Consider the following 20,868-nt stretch of genomic DNA (forward strand, 5'->3'; position numbering starts at 1 on the left):
AAATGGGGAATAACTACTATAGAATATAAATAGTGTTGTTAGTTGCTCAGTCGTGTCTGATTCTTCACAACCCTTCAGACTGCAGCCCACCAGGCTCCTCTGTCCATGGAATTCTCCAGACAAGAATACTGAAGTGGGTTGCCATTTCCTTCTCCAGAATATAGATAGGATATCTGTGAAAGGAGGTGACATTTGAGCTGAAAGCCAAAAGATGAACAGATGGCTAAAAAATATTTCAGGTAGAAGTGAGAGCACGTATTATAAAATCTCTGAGCTTGAAATGAGTTTAGCATGTTTCAAAAATGAATAATTGTGGTTAGAGGTAGAAAGTTAGGTGACAATAAAACCAAATAGAATATCACTGGCCAGGTTAGGATTTGGGGGTTTATTCTACACAATGGCAAAACCATGGGAAAGTTTTAAACAAGTAAGTGGCATGATCTCAAACTATGATTTGAAAAGAAAAGTAAAAGTGAAAATTGCTCAGTCATGTCCAACTCTTTGTGACCTCATGGACTATGCAGTCCATCGAATTCTCCAGGTGAGAATACTGGAGTGGGTAGCCTTTCCCTTCTCCAGAGGGTCTTCCCAACCCAGAGATCCAACGCAGGTTTCCCACATTTCAGGCAGATTCTTTACCAGCTAAGCCACAAGAGAAGTCCTTTGAAAAGAAAACTTAACAATGAAAGATTGCTCTTGTTATTATGGTGAAAATGCAGTATAGGAGAACAAGGGTACAAAGAGAAACAAGCACAATTGGAGACTGTTTCTGTAGTACAGGCTATAGACTTGTATCTTGGGTTAGACTTTCAGTATATGGATTGGTTTTTATTCAGTTCAGTTCAGCTGCTCAGTCATGTCTGACTCTGCAAGCTCATGGACTGCTGCTGCATGCCAGACTTCCCTGTCCTTCACCAACTCCTGGAGTTTGCTCAAACTCATATCCATTGAGTCAATGATGCCATGCAACCATCTCATCCTCTGTCATCCCCTTCTCCTCCTACCTTCAATCTTTCCCAGCATCCAATGAGTCAGTTCTTCACATCAGGTGGCCATAGTATTGGAGCTTCAGCTTCAGCATCAGTCCTTCCAATCAATATTCAGGACTGATGACCTTTAGGATTGGCTGGTTTGATCTCCTTGCAGTCCAAGGGACTCTCAAGAGTCTTATGCAACACCACAGTTCAAAATCATCAATGGCATGTGAGATATGTACAATCTGATCTGGGAATGGTTTGAAGTAAACTGCTGCTATAAAGGCCCTGACATAGAAATGAATTGCAGTCCTGAATGATATCACCTTATGGAAGAGGAAGTTTGGTGAGTTAATTTAAGTACTAAGATCTAGAGTAATACAGTATTTCAACCTAAGGCAAAAGAGCTGACAAAGGAAAGTAAAGAGGCTAATAAGAAAAGAGGGAAACCCAAACAATGCTAAGGATAAGGATACTTGGAATCCACGTGAAGAACATGAGTCATGATGCCCAAAGTGGTTAACTGTATGAGATACTCCTCAAAGAATTAGAAAGATGAGGAAGGAAAGATGACATTTCCATTTGATAAGATGAAGGTATTTGTTAACCTTAATAACAGGAGTGACCTATAGACGCAGTAGGAGAAGGAGAATAGTGGGATGAACTGAGAGAGAAGCATTGACATAGATATATATTACTATGTGTAAAAAAGATAGCTAGTGCCATGACTACAGTGATAAGATGAACCTACTAGATGTTGCTGCTGCTGCTGCTGCTCCTAAGTCACTACAGTCGTGTCCAAATCTGTGCGACCCCATAGACGGCAGCCCACCAGGCTCCCCTGTCCCTGGGATTCTCCAGGCAAGAACACTGGAGTGGGTTGCCATTTCCTTCTCCAGACTAGATGTTAGGATTACTCTTCTTTCCACCCATTTGTCCCATAGGCTTCTTTGTCTTGAAATTTTTACAACTATTTTCTTCTTTGATACAGACATTGGAAAATCTACTTATGAAGGATCTAGGTTGGCTCATATATCAGGCACCTCACCCCAAGGTTTATTTGATATGCACTCAAAATAGGCAGTCATAGCTATCTTTCTTAACAATAGTTGGTAGAAAAATCAGTTCATTGCAGTCTTACAAAATACTTAGTAGGAGTGAAAATAAGAAAGCCAAATTGAAAATTAGAATGTGTAGTGGACTGAATGGTGACCCGCCCCCCCCACTAAAGGATGTATCCAGGTCCTAATTCACAGAACTTGTGAATATTAACTTATTGATACATGGCAAGAGTGAATACTGACTTATAAAAAAAATATGATATGTTTAAGATAAGGATCTTGAGAGGAGGCACTTGTCTTATTCAGGTAGGACCTAAATGCAATTACTCATACCCTCATAAGCGAGAGGGAGAAGGGGATTCAGCACTAGACACACAAAAGAGAAAAAGGCAATGTACTGTGGAGGGAGAGGTTGAAGTGATACATTCAGAAATCAAGGAACTCCTGGAGCCACCAGGAGCTGGGAGAGTCAAGGAATTTTCTCTGTGAGCCTTTGAAGGGAGCAAAGTCCTGACAGCACCTTGATTTTGGACTTCAGACCTCCAGAACTGAGAAAACAAATTTCTATTGTTTTAAACCACCCAGTTTGTGGCAATTTGTTAAAGTAGCAACAGCAAGCTAGTACAGAATGGAAGAATAAAATAGATTTGGCAATAGGGAAAATATGAGTCAATGACAATCTTGAAAATTTTCATAACACAAAGATGGAGAATAGAAGTAAAAATATATGTAAAAAGAAAGGAACCATGTAGGGTAATAAATCTATAAATTAGTGCTCCTAAAGAACAGAAAATAAATGGAACAGAAATAATAATCAGAGAAAAGAAAATTATAAGCAAAAGAAAAGAATCTATAGAGAGTAAAATCTATAGAGAATATATCAGTCAGTCAGTCAGTCAGTTCAGTCGCTCAGTCGTGTCCAACTCTTTGCGACCCCATGAATCGCAGCACGCCAGGCCTCCCTGTCCATCACCAACTCCCAGAGTTCACTCAGACTCACGTCCATCGAGTCAGTGATGCCATCCAGCCATCTCATCCTCTGTTGTCCCCTTCTCCTCCTGCCCTCAATCGCTCCCAGCATCAGAGTCTTTTCCAATGAGTCAACTCTTCACATGAGGTGGCCAAAGTACTGGAGTTTCAGCTTTAGCATCATTCCTTCCAAAGAACACCCAGGACTGATCTCCTTCAGAATGGACTGGTTGGATCTCCCTGCAGTCCAAGGGACTCTCATATAGAGAATATATAAAGCTTAAGATAGCTTATAATGCATCAGAAAAAGTGAACTGAAGCAGTATTTACATATGTCATTTCCTAGTGATTATTTTCAATTTCAAAGGTAAAAACTTATACATTTCTGGAAATTCCCTGGTGCTCCAGTTAAGATTCCACACTTTCACTGCTAAGAGCACAGGTTCTGTCCCTGTTAGGGGAAATGAGATCCCACAAGCCTTGTGGTGTGATCAAAAAATAATAAAATTTTAAAATTATACATTTCTAAGCAAAACACACTAAAGTAAAATAAAACAGCATTAATTAGATTAGCCTTGAATTTAGATATTGAAGGGGGTACAGTAAAAGATGAGCATTAGAATTTAAACTTAAGTGATAATTTTATTAACAGCACTAGGAAAAGATGTAGGGTGGAGGGAAAAAAATTGGTTGTTATTAGACATGTTGCATCTGCCTACAGGATCTTTTATTTATTTAAATACATTTGTAGTAAGTGTATTTAAACAATAACTAAGCAATAGAATTCCACATTATTTACATTGTGTCTATCCTGAAAACACTTGTAGACCATTGGGAAAGAAATTTTTAAAAAAATACACAACATTAACCAAATACACCCAATATCTGTATTTTAAATAGAAAAGAGTTGCTGTAAAAGCAGGTATGAAATCATGGGCTGGGAAAAAAGACTTTAACAAGGGATGTCTAGGTTGAGATTGGAGAAGTTTCAAGAAATTTCTAGAAGGTGTAAATAATAAGATTTGTAATTTATTGCTTTAAATAATCCAAGAGAGGAAATAGTCAAGGAATATTCTCAAATTTATGACTCAGCCACGAATGGTATTGGCATTAACTCCAAAGAGGAACAAGGAACTTTTTGGGAGGAAATGATGAGTTCCATTTTATACATAATGACTTTGGGTTGGCTGTGAAATACTCATCTTGAGATGTTTAGTAAGCAGGTAGTTATTTAGGTCAGAAACTCATGAGTGAGGAATGGCATAGAACAAATATTTGGAGTGCTAGAATACATAGGGTAATTTAAACCATGGGAATAGAGAGACTGCTTAGCAAGAAAGCATAGACTGAGAAGAGAGGAGGCCCTGGGGAATGTCATGCCAACATTTAAGTGTGGATAGTGAAGCATGAATGGGAGAGGTGACCAAAGAAGTGTAGCCAGACAGGTAGGAGAAAAGGCCAAAGAGTATGGGATCAGTTAAGATGTGGGGAAAGAATATTTTTAAAGGGATGAATTTATCCATAATTTCAAATTCTAAGAGGTCAGGCAAAGTCAGGACTTAAAAATATCAGATCTGAAGAATTCATTGGTAAACATAGGAGAAGCTGTTTCTGTGGAGCAGAGGAAATTGGTACTAGGATGGAATGAACTTAGAACTGTTTGTTATTTTTATTTTGTCTCATTTTTAAAATGCAGAAGATGTGAACATACTTAAATATTGACATGAAGGCTCTAATACAGAATAAAAGTAATTCTTTATGAAGAATAAAAGCAGTGTATATGTAAAGATACAAGTCCCTGAGAAAGCAGAAGTTTAAAAGAGATTAGCCTTAGAAAGAATGAGGAGCAATTCTTCAGTTGTACCAGAAAGGAAAGAAAGAAGGAAAAGGTATATTTCTCAAATTTAGTGACAGAAAACTTCTCAAGTTCCAGTCTAAGGGCTGTTATGTCTCTTTGTGAAATAGAATACATCATGTCCTAAGAATAAAGGGGAAGACAGTGAAATGAGAATTTTGAGGACTGGGAAGGTTTGAAATAGTTATTATGGATAATGAGAGAGGAAGCTGAATAGAGAATGATAGAAATATTCTCTACCTATTTTAATGATTTTCCTCCAGCAGCACCCAGCAGCCCTGAAGCAGGTATGGAACATGCAGACAGTAAGATTCCTTCACTTTCCCCAACTCTGGGGTTTTGTCAGGTGGCTGTAAAGGAAAATAGTGCAAGAGAGTTTCACGTTTTTAGCTAAAGAGTATGCAAACTGATGAATCTAAACTGGATCGAGAAGAGATAACATGATGGATAGGGAGAAAAATAGGAAAGAAAGTAGACTTGTGGAACCAGTGAAATTAATGGACAAATGTTACAGGAGTAAATGACTTAACAACCTGGAAGGATAGGATGTTGCAGTCAATGAGTGGAATATGTAACTTTTGTGAGTTCAGAAGTAGAGACATTTTAGGAGATTACAAGATCTAGAATGTGGCTATAAAAGTGACAGTTTTGGAACATTATGATGGTAAAGATATCCAGTAACACAGAGACCAAGTTATTGGATACTGTAATCATCTAGGTCCCAAATTTGTAGATGATGGCAAAATTTTGACTGAAAAGCAAACTGTGAGTCTGATACCAATGTGAGTAAGGAGGCCTGATCAGAGGAAGACGGTATCCTGGGGAAGATGAGAGGATTGGTACAGCTACATAATATCAGCCTCAAAGAAGCATTGATGGTGTTTGTGGTTCCTAGTCCTTTAAGTGCAAGATGTGAAAGTGAAGGGAAGAGACCAACTGATTTTCACAGGAAGAGATATAAATTGAGATAGCTTTGCACATACAGGGATAATCTGAGGCAGGAAACAACAGAGTCCTTGACCTTGACCTTGAATACGTCCAAGAAGTAGTCATGAAGTTTTTGGCAAAGACAAATAGGTGAAGCAGAAGGAGTGCCAGATAGAACCTCTAAAAGATAATCTTCTTTGCTGCTTATTGCATTGTAGTTTTCTCTAGCTTATTGGGATAGGCTCTTTAAGTCTACTTGGAAATCTGTAGATGTCTGGATATGAATCAGAAGCCAGAACTATGACATTTCTCAATGTTATAGATCAGATCAGTCACTCAGTCGTGTCCGACTCTTTGCGACCCCATGCATCGCAGCACGCCAGGCCTCCCTGTCCATCATCAACTCCCAGAGTTCACTGAGACTCAAGTCCATCGAGTCAGTGATGCCATCCAGCCATCTCATCCTCTGTCATCCCCTTCTCCTCCTGCCCCCAATCCCTCCCAGCATCGGGGTCTTTTCCAATGAGTCAACTCTTCGCATGAGGTGGCCAAAGTACTGGAGTTTCAGCTTTAGCATCATTCCTTCCAAAGAAATCCCAGGGCTGATCTCCTTCAGAATGGACTGGTTGGATCTCCTTGCAGTCCAAGGGACTCTCAAGAGTCTTCTCCAACACCACAGTTCAAAAGCATCAATTCTTCGGCGCTCAGCCTTCTTCACAGTCCAACTCTCACGTCCATACATGACCACAGGAAAAACCATAGCATTGACTAGATGAACCTTTGTTGGCAAAGTAATGTCTCTGCTTTTGAATATGCTATCTAGGTTGGTCATAACTTTCCTTCCAAGGAGTAAGCGTCTTTTAATTTCATGGTTGCAATCACCATCTGTAGTGATTTTGGAGCCCAGAAAAATAAAGTCTCAATGTTATAAGGATGGAGTAAAAGTGAAAGGAGTTATTATAGGTGGCCTAGCTATTCTGGTTGTATAATATAGAAAAATCAACATCCATTTGATGCACTCTGGCCATTGTTCCATGGACAATATACAGACTATATGAGTCTGCATATGGAGAACTTTGAAGAGAAGAATCTACCTATAAGCTGTAATTGCTTGATTGTCAGTCCATGGAGCTGGAGTCCCTCCTTTATGGGCAAAGTGGCAGGCATTGAAAGTTTACATCACACTGGAACAGTATAGATCTCTTATAAAATTTGAATAATGGTCTTCTAATGGACTTCAAGTTGGGCATGGGAGTAGTTTACCCATTGGACCACCCAGGCAACATGGGTGGAAGGTAAAAGTGAAGTCACTCAGTCGTGTCCAACTCTTTGCAACCCCATGGACTGTAGTCTACCAGGTTCCTTCGTCTATGGGATTTTCCAGGCAAGAATGGACACATATCCTGTCAGTAGCAATAAACTAAAGATATGACCAGATGTGAGTCTAACAAAAGCTCCAGAGGTCAGTGTTCAGAGTCATAACTTTGTCTCAGAGAACCACTGGGCTGCTTCTCAGCAAAGGCAGGTGTCTAAAGTCTCTACTATCATCTATTTCTTCAGGCATTGCCAGGAAACCTATGAAATTTCAATGTACTTTGCTAATTATACTTATCTGTTGTTTTCTTCTAATCCAGTCTAGTAATTCCAATTGCAGTTGTGGACTTGTACAGAAGGAGTGCCAGATAGAATCTCTAAAAGATAATCTTTGCTACTTATTGCATTGTGTTTTTCTCTAGTTTATTGGGATAGTCTGTAGATTCAGACTCAGACTGCTTTAGGTTAAACTTTTTAGAAACTCAGAACAGGGGAAGATTAACATGAAAGCTTGGCATTTCTGACTACCTAATATAAATATCTTTATAATCTTATCTTCGAAAAAGGAGACCCACTGTATTCTAGCACAGTGTGAATTTATTTATTTTGATTAAATAATATGTTTATTTACATATTTATTTGCCTTTTCAGAGTTATTCCAAGCCAGAGTTATCAGACATTATGGTCACAGGGTCATTGGCCTATGCTCCAGGTGTTTAAAGGCCATCTTTATAGCGAGTAGCTCTGCACTGGTACAGGAAAAAAGCTTCCCCCATCCCTGGTTTTACAACAGGATAAGCTCTTTTGTGTTGGAGGCATCTGTTTCAGTGCAAAAGGATTAACACAATAAAAGTAGTGGAGGATATTAGGTAAAGGTGATTAGATCAATTCTTGGATTTCTTGAAGGCTAGTATTCTGGCTGGGATCCAGACAAAATCCATTTCCTCCTTGAAATGGTTTGACTGTAGAACAGTCTTTTGCAACCGCATGGACTGGAGCCTGCCAGGCTCCTCTGTCTGAATTCTCCAGGCAAAAATACTGGAGTGGGTTGCCATGCTGTTCTCCAAGGGATCTTCCTGAACCAGGGATTGAAACCAGGTCTCCTGCACTGCAGGGAGATTCTTTGCTGTTTGAGCTATCAGAGAAGCCCTAGAGCCCTACATGATCTGCAAATAACAACAGATCTCTGTATATCCTTGATGGACTTGAAAGTTTGCCATCCAAAGATATCAGATAGTTTTTGAATGTCTATTTCCAAGGTTTGTCCTTCTTCTAAATGGCCCAGATGGCCAAGGACTTAAATGCCTAATGTTTGTTTTTATGACTTGCAACTATACACTGAGTAAATAGCCTTGTTTAAATAGCCACAAATAATGACCCTCTCCTCACTCAAAAACGTATTTTCCCCATTTATCTTCTACTTTTTATTTTAAATATTTTAAACTATGCTTCCCAATTCATACCTGTTTCAGGCTGCCATCCTAACTTGGGCTTCCCTGGTGGCTCAGATGGCAAAGAATCTGCCTGCATTGCAGAAGACCTGGGTTCAATCCCTGGGTCCGGAAGATCCCCTCGAAGAGGAAATGGCAACCCACTCCAATATTCTTGCCTGGAGAATCTCATGGTCAGAGGAACCTGGCAGGCTATGGTCCATAGGGTTGCAGAGTCGGACACGACTAAAGCGACTTAGCAGTTTCCTAACCTAGCTCTGGGCAATTGATGTAATATTTTTTTAACTTCTCCCCTGTGCTCTGTACAATGGATTAAACCAACTTTCTAAAATCCCATTTTCCTTTATTGCTTGTTTATACACTTATATATTTTTCATGATTACCTCAAAATAATCCATGTAGCTGGATCTTTGGAATAATAGGCATTTCAGGATTTTTCAAATGCTCCAAAAAATTAATATATCATTCATACATAGCTTTTTGTATATTTATGCCAACCAGAAAGCAATTAGTTATGAAGCATTCTATAACATCCACTTTTTAAAGGAAAATTTTGCTACAAACTAAAATGAAAGAAGCTTTAAAACTCCCTCAAATTTAAATTACAACACTTTGTTTAAGAGTCATGGGAATTAGTTTCAGAAGAGACTATTTCTAGGGAGGAAAAGGGGGAAGATTATATATCCAATTTAAGTACTTTCTTGAGTCCCTTTTTTAAATGAAATCACCTTTATAAATTAACTAAAAGTCCAGTAACCATATTATTTAGATAACATGAAACTTGAGACTTTTTCTAATAAGATGTTTCTGCTTTCTTGTAGAAGAGGTCTGTCAAGAAGGCCTTATCAACGAGGATTAATGTGTTCTCAATGTGACGGCTATGACAGATGCACAGATTTTCTATGCAGTAAGCTAAAGAAAATAACTGAAACATGAAAAAATTCCATAATGCATTGAATGACAAGAAAATGAAGTGGTGAACACTAGTCTTTCATTGTCATGTTAATATTGTTCCTTAGATCAGAAAGGTTTTGTTATACTATCAAAGGTGGTATCAAACTGTATCATCTTTAGACTTTTTTAAACTTCACAGCCTTTTCTGCCCTCTCTAACTCTTATTCCTGCCCCTAAGGACATACTAGAATATCTGAAAGAAGGAATGAGAACTAACAGTTTTACTCTGAAGACAAGCTTTGCATCTAATTCCTGAAATATCAGCCTGTTTGAGAATGACTGCTCTAAAGAATAGGATATTCTAAAACATTTATTAAAAAGAGAAAAGAAGTAAAATAGCAAATGGTTAATATAATAGCCTTTTACTTTTGTTTTTCCCCCAAAATATTCAGAAGATAAAACTAGAAAATGTTTTATTAATAATTTTTTCTTTTCATTTTTCTAAATATAAGAGCATATAACCCAAGATGCTTACAGGAATGTAGTAGGGAGTAAATTCAGACAGGGGCATATTATCTTTTGTGTTAAAGAAACTAGTGCTGGAGTTACCCACGGTAACATTTCTTCCCTTGCTTCATCTGAATCAAGATGCAAAACCTTGCCTTTCCTCTTCCCTTTTTCTATCTCTTCCTAGGAATATCCAGACCTAAAACCGTTGCATAGGTCAGAAAGGGGTAGGCATCCACACAGAGGGAGACATGTTAGCACCTAAGCAAGAAGGCAGGGAATCCATACATGATGCAGCGGGCATGAGGAGAGAGCCGAAGCGGGGTGAGGACACATGGGGTAGCAAGAACACAAGGAATTCATACATGATACAGTGGGCATGAAGAGAGAGCCTAAGTGGGGTGAGAACACATGGGGTACGGCCATGTGTGGAGAGCTAGAGCCCTCAAGGGCTGAGGTGAGTGTGCCTGCTGGAGATCAGGCTTGGAGCCCCTCATCAGAGTAATGGCATGTCCATGCAGAGTGGCTCACTCTGCGGTGTCACAGTCCAGGCATGGTGGGGACAGATCCACCCGGGGTGGGAGGGAGATGCCTGGCAGTGTGTCAGAGTCTGACCAGGTGAGGAAGGCATCCCTGGAGGTCTGGGCTGGACCTGTGTGGGAGCCCAGGCAGAATGGGGAGAAGATTCACATCTAGGGCTGACCTGAAGAGAGGTGTTAAAAAGGAAGCAGCTAAGGGGGCCTCCGCATTTGAGGGCAATCTCCTCACACTAGGTATCAGAGTCCAAACTAGGTGAGGAAGCTTTTAATGTTGGGGGAGGTGGCTTGGCATGGGAGGGGTCAGAGCCCTAGTGGTGTAAGAAAGGAATCCATATGTTGGAGAAGCCCAAAGCTAACTTTCAGAGTCTGAGCAGGGTGGGAGAAGGATCCAAGTAGAGGATCAGCCTGCCCATTGCCAGATTAAATGCTGGGCATCCAGAGGAGGAGGGAGAGAGATGGACTGAGTGTTTGAGGTTGGTAGATGGAAGCTATACATTTAAAATAGATAAACAACAAGGTCCCAATGTATAGCACAGGAAACTGTATTGAATATCCTGTGATAAACCATAATGGAAAATAATGTAAAAAATAATTTATATATGTGTTTAACTGAGACACTTTGCTGTACCACAGAGATTGGCACAACATTTAAAATCAACTGCACTTCAATTAAAAAATTTTGAAATGCTAGGCATCCAGTTAAATTTGAATTTCAAAAAAATAAAAGTATTTTTAGTATAAATATATCCCAAATATTACATAGGCTATTCTTATACTAAAATATGTCTGTTGTTTTCTGAAATTTGAATATAACTAGGCATCCTATATTTTTATTTGCTGAATCTGGCAACTCTACCACCCCAATGTGGAGTATCAGAGTCCAAGCAAGAAGAGGGAGTAGAAGCAGTGATGGGAGATTAGAAGCATTTTGGAAAGTGAAAGTGAAAAAAAAAAAAAAGAAAGTGAAAGTGAAAGTCTCTCAGTCGTGTCTAACTCTTTGCGACCCCATATGGACTGTAGCCTGCCAGAATCCTCTGTCCATGAAATTCTCCAGGCCAGAATACTGGAGTGGCTAGCCCTTCCCTTCTCCAGGGGATCTTCCCAACCCCGAGTCAAACCCAGATCTCCCACATTGCAATCGGATTCTTTACCATCTGAGCTACCAGGGAAGCCCAGAAGCAATTGGAGGATAGATCAAATAAGCAAATAGATTAAGGATAATGGAGCAAATTTTCTCACTGTCAGAGGATGGCATATGAATATGTAAAGGAGGAAAACAAGCCCAAATCTTTTGGTGATGATTTGGATGATTTAGAGTTACTGGAACTTAAGAGTTTCAATAAATATAAATAAACATAGACATAAATATTTATATATGTATGTATCAACATACATTTATTCCCTAGCTCTGAGACAGCCTTGGAACAGTGTCCTCTCAGCCCTAAAGCAACGGGGGCTTCCAAGGTGGCGCTAGTGGTAAGGAACTTGCCTGCCAATGCAGGAGATGTAAGAGATGCAAGTTTGATCCCTGGGTGAGGAAGATCCCCTGGAGAAGGGCATGGCAACCCACTTCAGTATTCTTGCCTGAAGAATTCCATGGACAGAAGAGCCTGGTGGGCTACAGTCTATGGGGTTGCAAAGAGTCAGACATGACTGAGTGATGCAATGAGCACAATAGTACTCAGACCTTGGTTTCTAAATTCCAGTCCACACTAAAGGGAGCCAGGACTCTCTGGAGAAAGGTCAAATTCCAGGGCTGGGGCAGGAGAAACATTAAATAAACCCCAAACATCTTTTTCTACCTGAAAGCAAGGAAGTGCTCAAAGAATGGTGGAGACATGTAACATAAAGGACACAGAAGCCATCTTAAAGGGCTTTTACTGGTCAAACTGGGACAATTTGAGCACCAAAATAAGGATAATAGTAGTCAATTATAACTCACTGGATAAAACAGGATACTATAATTCATACTGATATAAATTAATAAGTGACTAAAAGTTGTATGAGAAACAGTTTATTTGCATAGTTCAGAAGTAACTCCTCATAGAAGTACTTCATTAGGGGTAAAGACTAACTTCACGATGGAGGAGCCTGGCAGACACAACCTAACACAATGGTCAAAGTGAATATCACCAGCAACAGGAAGTATCAAAAACAAAACCCTCCACCACCTAAGAGAATTCAATGAGGAGAGCATGTCATCCATCACCTGTGTGGTATTCCTACCAAAGATGCATAACCTAATCCAGCCACAACGAAGCACCAAATAAATCAAAATCCAGATTTGTTTAAAAACTGGGGATAGATAGATACATAGATATCTAAATAAATCAAAATCCAGATTTATTTAAAAACTGAGAATAGATAGATATATAGATATTTAAAGAAATAACTAAAAACTTCAGAAATAGAAATTCTTGAATGTGCATACTATAGAATGTAAATTGAGATAGCCACTATGGAAAATAATATGGAAGTTCCTCCAAAATTAAAAATACAACTAATGTGTGTGTGTGTGTGTACACATGCACACTCAGTCATGTCTGACTCTTTGTGGCCCCGTGGACTATAGCCTGTCACTCTCCCCTGCCTGTGGAATTTTCTAGGCCAGAATAGTAGAGTAGGTTACCATTTCCTACTCCAGAGGCTTTTCCTAACCCAGGAATTGAACCTGCATCTCATGCATGTCCTGTATTGGCAGGCAGATTCTTTACCACTGCACCACCCGGGAAGCCCTACAACTACCATCAGTTCAGTTCAGTTCAGTCTCTCAGTCGTGTCCAACTCTTTGCAACCCCATGAACTGCAGCACGCCAGGCCTCCCTGTCCATCACCAACTCCCTCTATTGAGTCGGTGATGCCATCCAGCCATCTCATCCTCTGTCGTCCCCTTCTCCTCCTACCCCCAATCCCTCCCAGCATCAGAGTCTTTTCCAATGAGTCAACTCTTCGCATGAGGTGGCCAAAGTACTGGAGTTTCAGCTTTAGCATCATTCCTTCCAAAGAACACCCAGGACTGATCTCCTTTAGAATGGACCGGTTGGATCTCCTTGCAGTCCAAGGGACTCTCATATGATCCAGCAATTCCACTTGTAGGTATTTATCCAAAGAAAATGAAAACACTAATTTGAAAAGATACATACACTGCCATGTTTATTGCAGCATTATTTATACTAGTCAAGATATGGAAACAACCTCAGTGTCCATTAGTGGATAAATGGATAAAGAAAATGTGATATATATGCACAATGCAGTATTATTTATCCATGAAAAAGAAGGAAATCTTGCCACTTGTGACAATATGAATGGACTCTGAGAGCATTACATAAAGTGATTTAAGTCCGAGAAAGACAAATACCATATGAGCTCACTTGTATGTGGAATTAAAAACAAACAAACAAAAAAAAAAGCTTGCAGCTATGAATAGATTAATGGTTGCCAGAGGTAAGTGAATGAAATGGATGAAGGGGGTCAAAAGTACGAAATTCCATCTCCACTTATTATGTAATAATGAACATCATGGTGACTATAGTTTATAATACTGTATTACATATTTGAAAGTTGTTCAGAAAGTATATATTAAAAGTTCTTAAGGAAAAAATTGTGTAACTATGTATACTAATGAATGTAAACTGGACTTATTGTGGTGATCATGTCACAAAATATACAAATGTCAAATCATTATGTTGTGTGTTGTAACAAATGATTTATGTCACTTATACTTCAATTTTAAATAAAATAAAATAAAACCCTTGTAAAGAAAAAAGGTATATACTACGTGCCAGAAAAAGTGACAGAAGGTAGTCACCATCTGGACATTGCCTAGTAAGTAAGAAGAAAAAAAGAATCCTTTAAGCATCTAAGCAAAAATGTAAAATCATTTATTAAAGAGTTTAACAGTCAAACTCTTTTTTGAAGAAAAGAGAAAAAATAGCCACTCTAAGTATTCTGAAAATACAGTGTTCAGAATGAGAAATATGCTGTAAACTCTCAGGTAGTGAAAATAAGAGAAGGTGCCACGAAAAAGCAGAGGAAAATAGCTAAAATGTCAGGGAAGCAGACTCTGAAGACCTCTTAGCCTGGGACACCAAAGTAGGTGATTCTCAAAAGCTCACCAGAAAACTGCTGCAATTCTCAAGAATCTTTGAGAAAGTTCCCACAAACTGTCTCAGTGTTCAGCAGCAAAGCAAAACTTTCCCATTCTACCGAAGAGGTAACTGAATCTCAAATCCATTCAGGTCTCTGGCCAGCAGCCACTTCTGAAGAATAATGGTCTCTCCTTCTTTCAAATAGTCCAAATTTCACTAGCAGTCTTGTCTTTGGCAAACTCAAACCTAAAGCTTTGGAGCTTTCCCAGTGGCTTAGCAGCAAAGAATCTGCCAGCAGTGCAGGAGATGCGGTCAGGAAGATGCCCTGGAGGAGGAAATGGCAACCCACTCCAGTATTCCTGCTGGGAAAATGCCATGGACAGAGAAGCCTGGTGGGCTGCAGTCCATGGATTGCAAAGAGTCAGACACGACTGATATACTTATGTGATAGTAATGCCATACTGGCAACTGACAATCCTGCAGAGAGGAGAAACATCCAGACCAGCCTCAAACTTTTCTACAATAACAGTAAAACCTAAGGGTCAGTGGAGTGATGCCTACATTGTCCTTAGTACAAGTGTCAACCAGGAATTTGTATAGAGCCCAAACTTTCATATATAAGCAAATAGACATACTGTGGGAATATGCAGTAACTTGTGGCATATAGTTCTCATAAGCACTTCAATAAACTACTAGAGAATGACTTTCACCAAAAAAGATAAATGGTAAAGCAAAACACTGCGCTGAAAGAACTATCCTCAAGCACTGAATCTTAATTGATAGACAAAGATTAAAACAAACCTGAAGGTTATAATGATAAAACAAACTGTATGGGTAATAAAATCTGGTGATATACAAATAATTTAATTCATAAAACTTGGCAAGAGAAGAGAGAGGTAGAAAAAATGTGCTTAATTTCATCATCTTTTATAGCCAGGGGTCAAAACATATTATTTACAGATGATAAATCAAACAATAGCAATGTTAGTAAATTTAATGTATTTAAATCAAGTACAAAAGTAAAAGAAGAATGTAATCAATGAAAATTAGTGATGAGAACTAAAGATACAAAGAAATGTACTAATTGCATCATTGCTCAAAATAAGCAATAAATACACATACACCAAAGGGCTTCCCTCATAGCTCAGTTAGTAAAGAATCCACCTGCAATGCAGGAAACCCGGTTCAATTCCTGGGTCGGGAAGATCCCATGGAGAAGGGATAGGCTACCCACTCCAGTATTATTGGGCATCCTTTGTGGCTCAGCTGGTAAAGAATCTGTCTGCAATGCAGGAGACCTGGGTTTGATCCTTGGGTTGGAAAGATCCCCTGGGAAAGGGAAAGGCTACCCACTCCAGTATTCTGGCCTGGAGAATTCCATGGACTATATGGGGTCACAAAGAGTTGAACACGACTGAGCGGCTTTGACTTTCACTTTCACACAAAAGGAAATAGAGAAAATACATACAGACTGTACTGTAAAAAGGGTTTTTTTGTATTTTGGCCACACTGTGTAGCATGTGAGATCTTACATGCTGCCCTACCAGGGACTGAACCTTCAGTAAAGTGCGGAGTCTTAACCACTGGACTACGAGGGAAGTCCCAGTAAAAGATTTTCTAAAATAGAAATTAGTTCATAAAATATGAAGTAATAAATAATACCAAACACAGAAGGCTAGCATAGCTTCAGAAATCCAACAGATAACTTCAGTTCATCTCCAAGGTGCCTGAGGAGTGATTTCTAAATTTTCCTCTAAGATTTGCATCATTGCAAGACAAAGCCCTGGTTGACATTAAGGTTCAGTTCAGTTCAGTCGCTCAGTCATGTCCAACTCTTTGCGACCCCATGAATCGCAGCACGCCAGGCCTCCCTGAGTTCACTCAGACCCACGTCCATCGAGTCAGTGATGCCATCCAGCCATCTCATCCTCTGTGGTCCCCTTCTCCTCCTGCCCCCAATCCCTCCCAGCATCAGAGACTTTTCCAATGAGTCAACTCTTCGCATGAGGTGGCCAAAGTACTGGAGTTTCAGCTTTAGCATCATTCCTTCCAAAGAAATCCCAGGGCTGATCTCCTTCAGAATGGACTGGTTGGATCTCCTTGCAGTCCAAGGGACTCTCAAGAGTCTTCTCCAACACCACAGTTCAAAAGCATCAATTCTTTGGCTCTCAGCCTTCTTCACAGTCCAACTCTCACATCCATACATGACCACAGGAAAAAGCATAGCCTTGACTAGACGGACCTTAGTTGGCAAAGTAATGTCTCTGCTTTTGAATATGCTATCTAGGTTGGTCATAACTTTCCTTCCAAGGAGTAAGCGTCTTTTAATTTCATGGCTGCAGTCTCCATCTGCAGTGATTTTGGAGCCCCCAAAAATAAAGTCTGACACTGTTTCTACTATTTCCCCATCTATTTCCCATGAAGTGATGGGACCGGATGCCATGATCTTCGTTTTCTGAATGTTGAGCTTTAAGCCAACTTTTTCACTCCACTTTCACTTTCATCAAGAGGCTTTTTAGTTCCTCTTCACTTTCTGCCATAAGGTATCTATGGGTAAAACTGCATTTGTCCTTCCAGTCTCCTTCCTAGTGGAATCTGGGAGTGATTGTTTGAACTTCTCTGCCCAAATGAGCAAAGGAAAAGAAATTTATTTCCTGAAACATATTGTGATAGCACTGGGCTAGATAGCAAAAACAAGGAGTACCAGGCTCTGCAGTTAACCTTGCCATCTGTGAGATGAAGAGCAACCAAAAGCTTCTGAAAATAAGAATTAAATGAGGAAAATGAATAGATTCAGAGGACTAATTTTGAATGATATTGGGGGGTGTGGGGACAAGAAAGATTAAAAATAAGATAACACAATATTAAATTAACTGTACTTCATTTTTTAAAAAGGATGTTACGGAATTCTAGAATGTTGAAGCTGGAACAGTCTTTGGAAAGAAGAAGTGAAGTGCTTTATATAAGCTGACAGGATGATTAAGAAACTGAATAAGTACTGGAATCCATACCTCTTCTTCCTATACTTCCATGCTTTCTCTAGCAGACCAGGAGAATCTACTGAAAGAAATATGTTGTACCTTACAATTGGCTACTGGTTGAAGGGGGGACATCAAAGATGAGGGTATGGTACCTGAAAACTAGAAGAATAACATTATTATTGTTGGGGAAAATATCTTATATTCTAGAAAAATAAGAAATTTTATGTAATTCTTTATGAACTTTCTTTTTCTTTCTAGGCAATGCAGATCGTGACCAAGCCATATGTATGTATTGTTGTCCTTTATTTCTTGAACGATTCAACTACTTCATGTGAAATCCAGCTTTCAATTACTTCTTTATTTACAGATTACCGATATTGGTATCCAAGATGGGAAGTACCCCGGCCAATTGTGTGTAATCCACTGTGCTTATTGATTTTATTTCTAAGAATGATGTGTTTTTCACTGAGTGCCACAATTGTCTTGATAATACAGTCTTATTTTCCAAATATATTAGTGGAAGAAGAGATGGTTTTTACCCCTGTGGAAACTGGGCCAGCAAAAGAGAAGGGAAAGAAAGAGAAGCAGGTGGAGGAGGAAGAAGAGAAAGAAGAGGAGGAGGAGGAGGAGGAAGAGGAGGGAGAAGAGGAGAAAGAGGAGGAGGGGGGAGAAGAGGAAGAGGAGGAGGAGGGAGAGGAGGAGGAGGAGGGAGAGGAGGGGGAGGAGGAGGAGGGAGAGGAGGGGGAGGAGGAGGGGGGAGAGGAGGAGGCAGAAGAGGAAGAGGAGGAGGAGGGAAAAGAGGAGGGATAAGACTTACCACTGTCATAGGATAAAATTGTAATATAAAAAAAGACAAAAATTAAAAAATGAAATAAAAAACACTGGGAAAAAAACCCACTGAGCTTTAACAAAAAATAATATGCACAAATCACTACTGTAATACCTTTTATCCCCTTCTCTTTCCCATATTTATTGAAAAAATTTAAATTTGAAAAACAAACAAAAAAACATGTATTTTGTAATAAGCACTATAAACCAAGTTCTTGCACACGAAGAACAAATAAAGACGTGATGACAGAAAATACTAAAAAAGATTTGACCAGTCTAATTAATCTTAAGCTTTCACTGTATTATTCTGATAAAAGATGAAATTTCTACTTTCTAAATATGTTTCTATCTCTGTATTTTAAATATTTTTAAATGGGTTAAAAAATTTCTCAAGTATTAAATAAGATTATACATGTAATGTGCTTAGGACCATTCCAAGTTCAGGACAACCATTTGATAACTTTTTATTGTGTTGTTTTTATCACTTCTATCATAATTGTTACTCGTGGTGGTGATGGTGGCGATACTTTCCATGTGTTATCAAGACTTCTAATATCATTATTTATCTTTGTAGTACATGTGTTTAGAATGGTGTAAGTGGTATTTGTACATGCTATTAGCAGACAAATTTTTTATTTCTACTTCATGCTCAGTATTTCAAAAGCTTTAGTGTAATTCTTTACTAGACTATATAATTTGTTGACACCAAGGGCTAATAAATGTCAAAAGTTTAATTAGTTGTATCAAAGCAATCTGCCTGCTTCCAAATTTGTGTTAAAAATAAAATAAAATTTTTATAATAGTTATCTACTTATTATATATAGTAAAAGTTCATAAGTTAGTAATATAAATTAATTACTTACCACTTGTAGTACTAATAAATGAACTGAGTAAAAATACCAAACATAAGCAAAATACATCAAATGGTGTAAACTTTTTATTTATTAACTGTATTATATTAAAAGTGAAAGTGAAAGTCGCTCAGTTGTTTCCGACTCTTTGTGACCCCACAGACTATACAGTCCATGTAATTCTCCAGGCCAGGATACTGGAGTGGGTACCCTTTCCCTTCTCCAGGGGATTTTCCCAACCCAGGAATCAAACCCAGATATCCCACATTGCAGGAGGATTCTTTACCAGCTGAGTCACAAGGGAAGCCCGTTATATTAAAAACCTGTTCTTAAATGGGACTTGAGAATTATACAAAAAAGCAATGAATTTGCTTGTTGTATTTGATAGTTTATATTTAATAGTTTCTGCTTTTTTGCTTATTCGTTTCATTTGCTTTTTTTTGTTATATAAGAATTCAGCATTATATACATAATTTATATATATTATAATATATACTAGTTAATATACAATTATGTATATATATGTTTATATATAGTTTTATATATATATATATATATATATGTATATATAATTTCCATTAAGTCAGCATCTTTTCTACCCAGCCTCCTGAGAAAAAGCCTAAGGTAGGAAAAAGAATTGGTTCTCCACAGTGATTTTCAGTTCAGTTCAGTTTAGTCACTCAGTCGGGTCCAACTATTTGAAACCCCATGGACTACAGCACACCAGCTGCGCTGTTCTACACCAAATCCCAGAGCTTACTTAAACTCATGTCCATCAAGTCAATGATGCCACCCAACTATCTCATCCTCTGTCATTCCCTTCTCCTCCCACCTTCAATCTTTCCCAGCAACAGGATCTTTTCCAATGAGTCAGTTCTTCCCATCAGCTGGCCAAAATATTGGAGCTTCAGCATTAGTCCTTCCAATGAATATTCAGGAATGGCTTCCTTTGGGATTGACTGATTGGATCTCCTTGCAGTCCAAGGAACTCTCAATAGTCTCCAACACCTCAGTTCAAAAGCATCGATTCTTTCGCGCCCAGCTTTCTTCATAGTCCAACTCTGACATCCATACATGACTACTGGAAAAACCATAGCTTTGACTAGACGGACCTTTGTTGGCAAAATAATGTCTCTGCTTTTTAATATGCTGTCTAGGTTGGTCATAGCTTTTCTTCCAAGGAGCAAGCATGGTTTAGTTTCATGGCTATAGTCACCATCTGCAGTGATTTTGGAGCCCAAAAAATAAAGACTGTCACAGTTTCCATTGTTTCCCCATCTATTTGCCATGAAGCGATGGGACCAGATGCCATGATCTTAGCTTTTTGAATGTTGAGTTTTAAGCCAACTTTTTCAGTCTCCTCTTTCACTTTCATCAAGAGGCTCTTTACTTCCTCTTTGCTTTTCTGCTATAAGGGTGTTGTCATCTGCATATCTGAGGTTATTGATATTTCTCCCAGCAGTCTTGATTCCAGCTGATGCTTCATCCAGCCCGGCATTTCAGATGATGTCCTCTGTATATAAGTTAAATAAGCAAGATGGCAATATACAACCTTGACGAACTCCTTTCCCAATTTGGAACCAGTCTGTTGTTCCATGTCCAGTTATAACTGTTGCTTCTTGACCTGCG

The 20,868-nt window shown here is 38.9% G+C and overlaps 1 protein-coding gene across 1 annotated transcript in view; it reads left to right on the plus strand.

The window, feature by feature from the left end:
* The window catches only part of GLIPR1L2 (GLIPR1 like 2), a 45,878-nt gene extending 26,417 nt beyond the window's left edge, over positions 1–19,461 (plus strand). Inside the window, exons 4-6 of the mRNA XM_061415546.1 lie at positions 9,373–9,458; positions 17,819–17,845; positions 17,928–19,461. Of these exons, the coding sequence (XP_061271530.1) occupies positions 9,373–9,458; positions 17,819–17,845; positions 17,928–18,370 (556 nt within the window). The 3' untranslated portion in view covers positions 18,371–19,461. The remainder of the gene's footprint in view (positions 1–9,372; positions 9,459–17,818; positions 17,846–17,927) is intronic.
* Positions 19,462–20,868: the final 1,407 nt, after the last annotated feature.

The sequence above is a fragment of the Bos javanicus genome, chromosome 5 (assembly GCF_032452875.1).
Source record: "Bos javanicus breed banteng chromosome 5, ARS-OSU_banteng_1.0, whole genome shotgun sequence".
Lineage (NCBI taxonomy): Eukaryota > Metazoa > Chordata > Mammalia > Artiodactyla > Bovidae > Bos > Bos javanicus.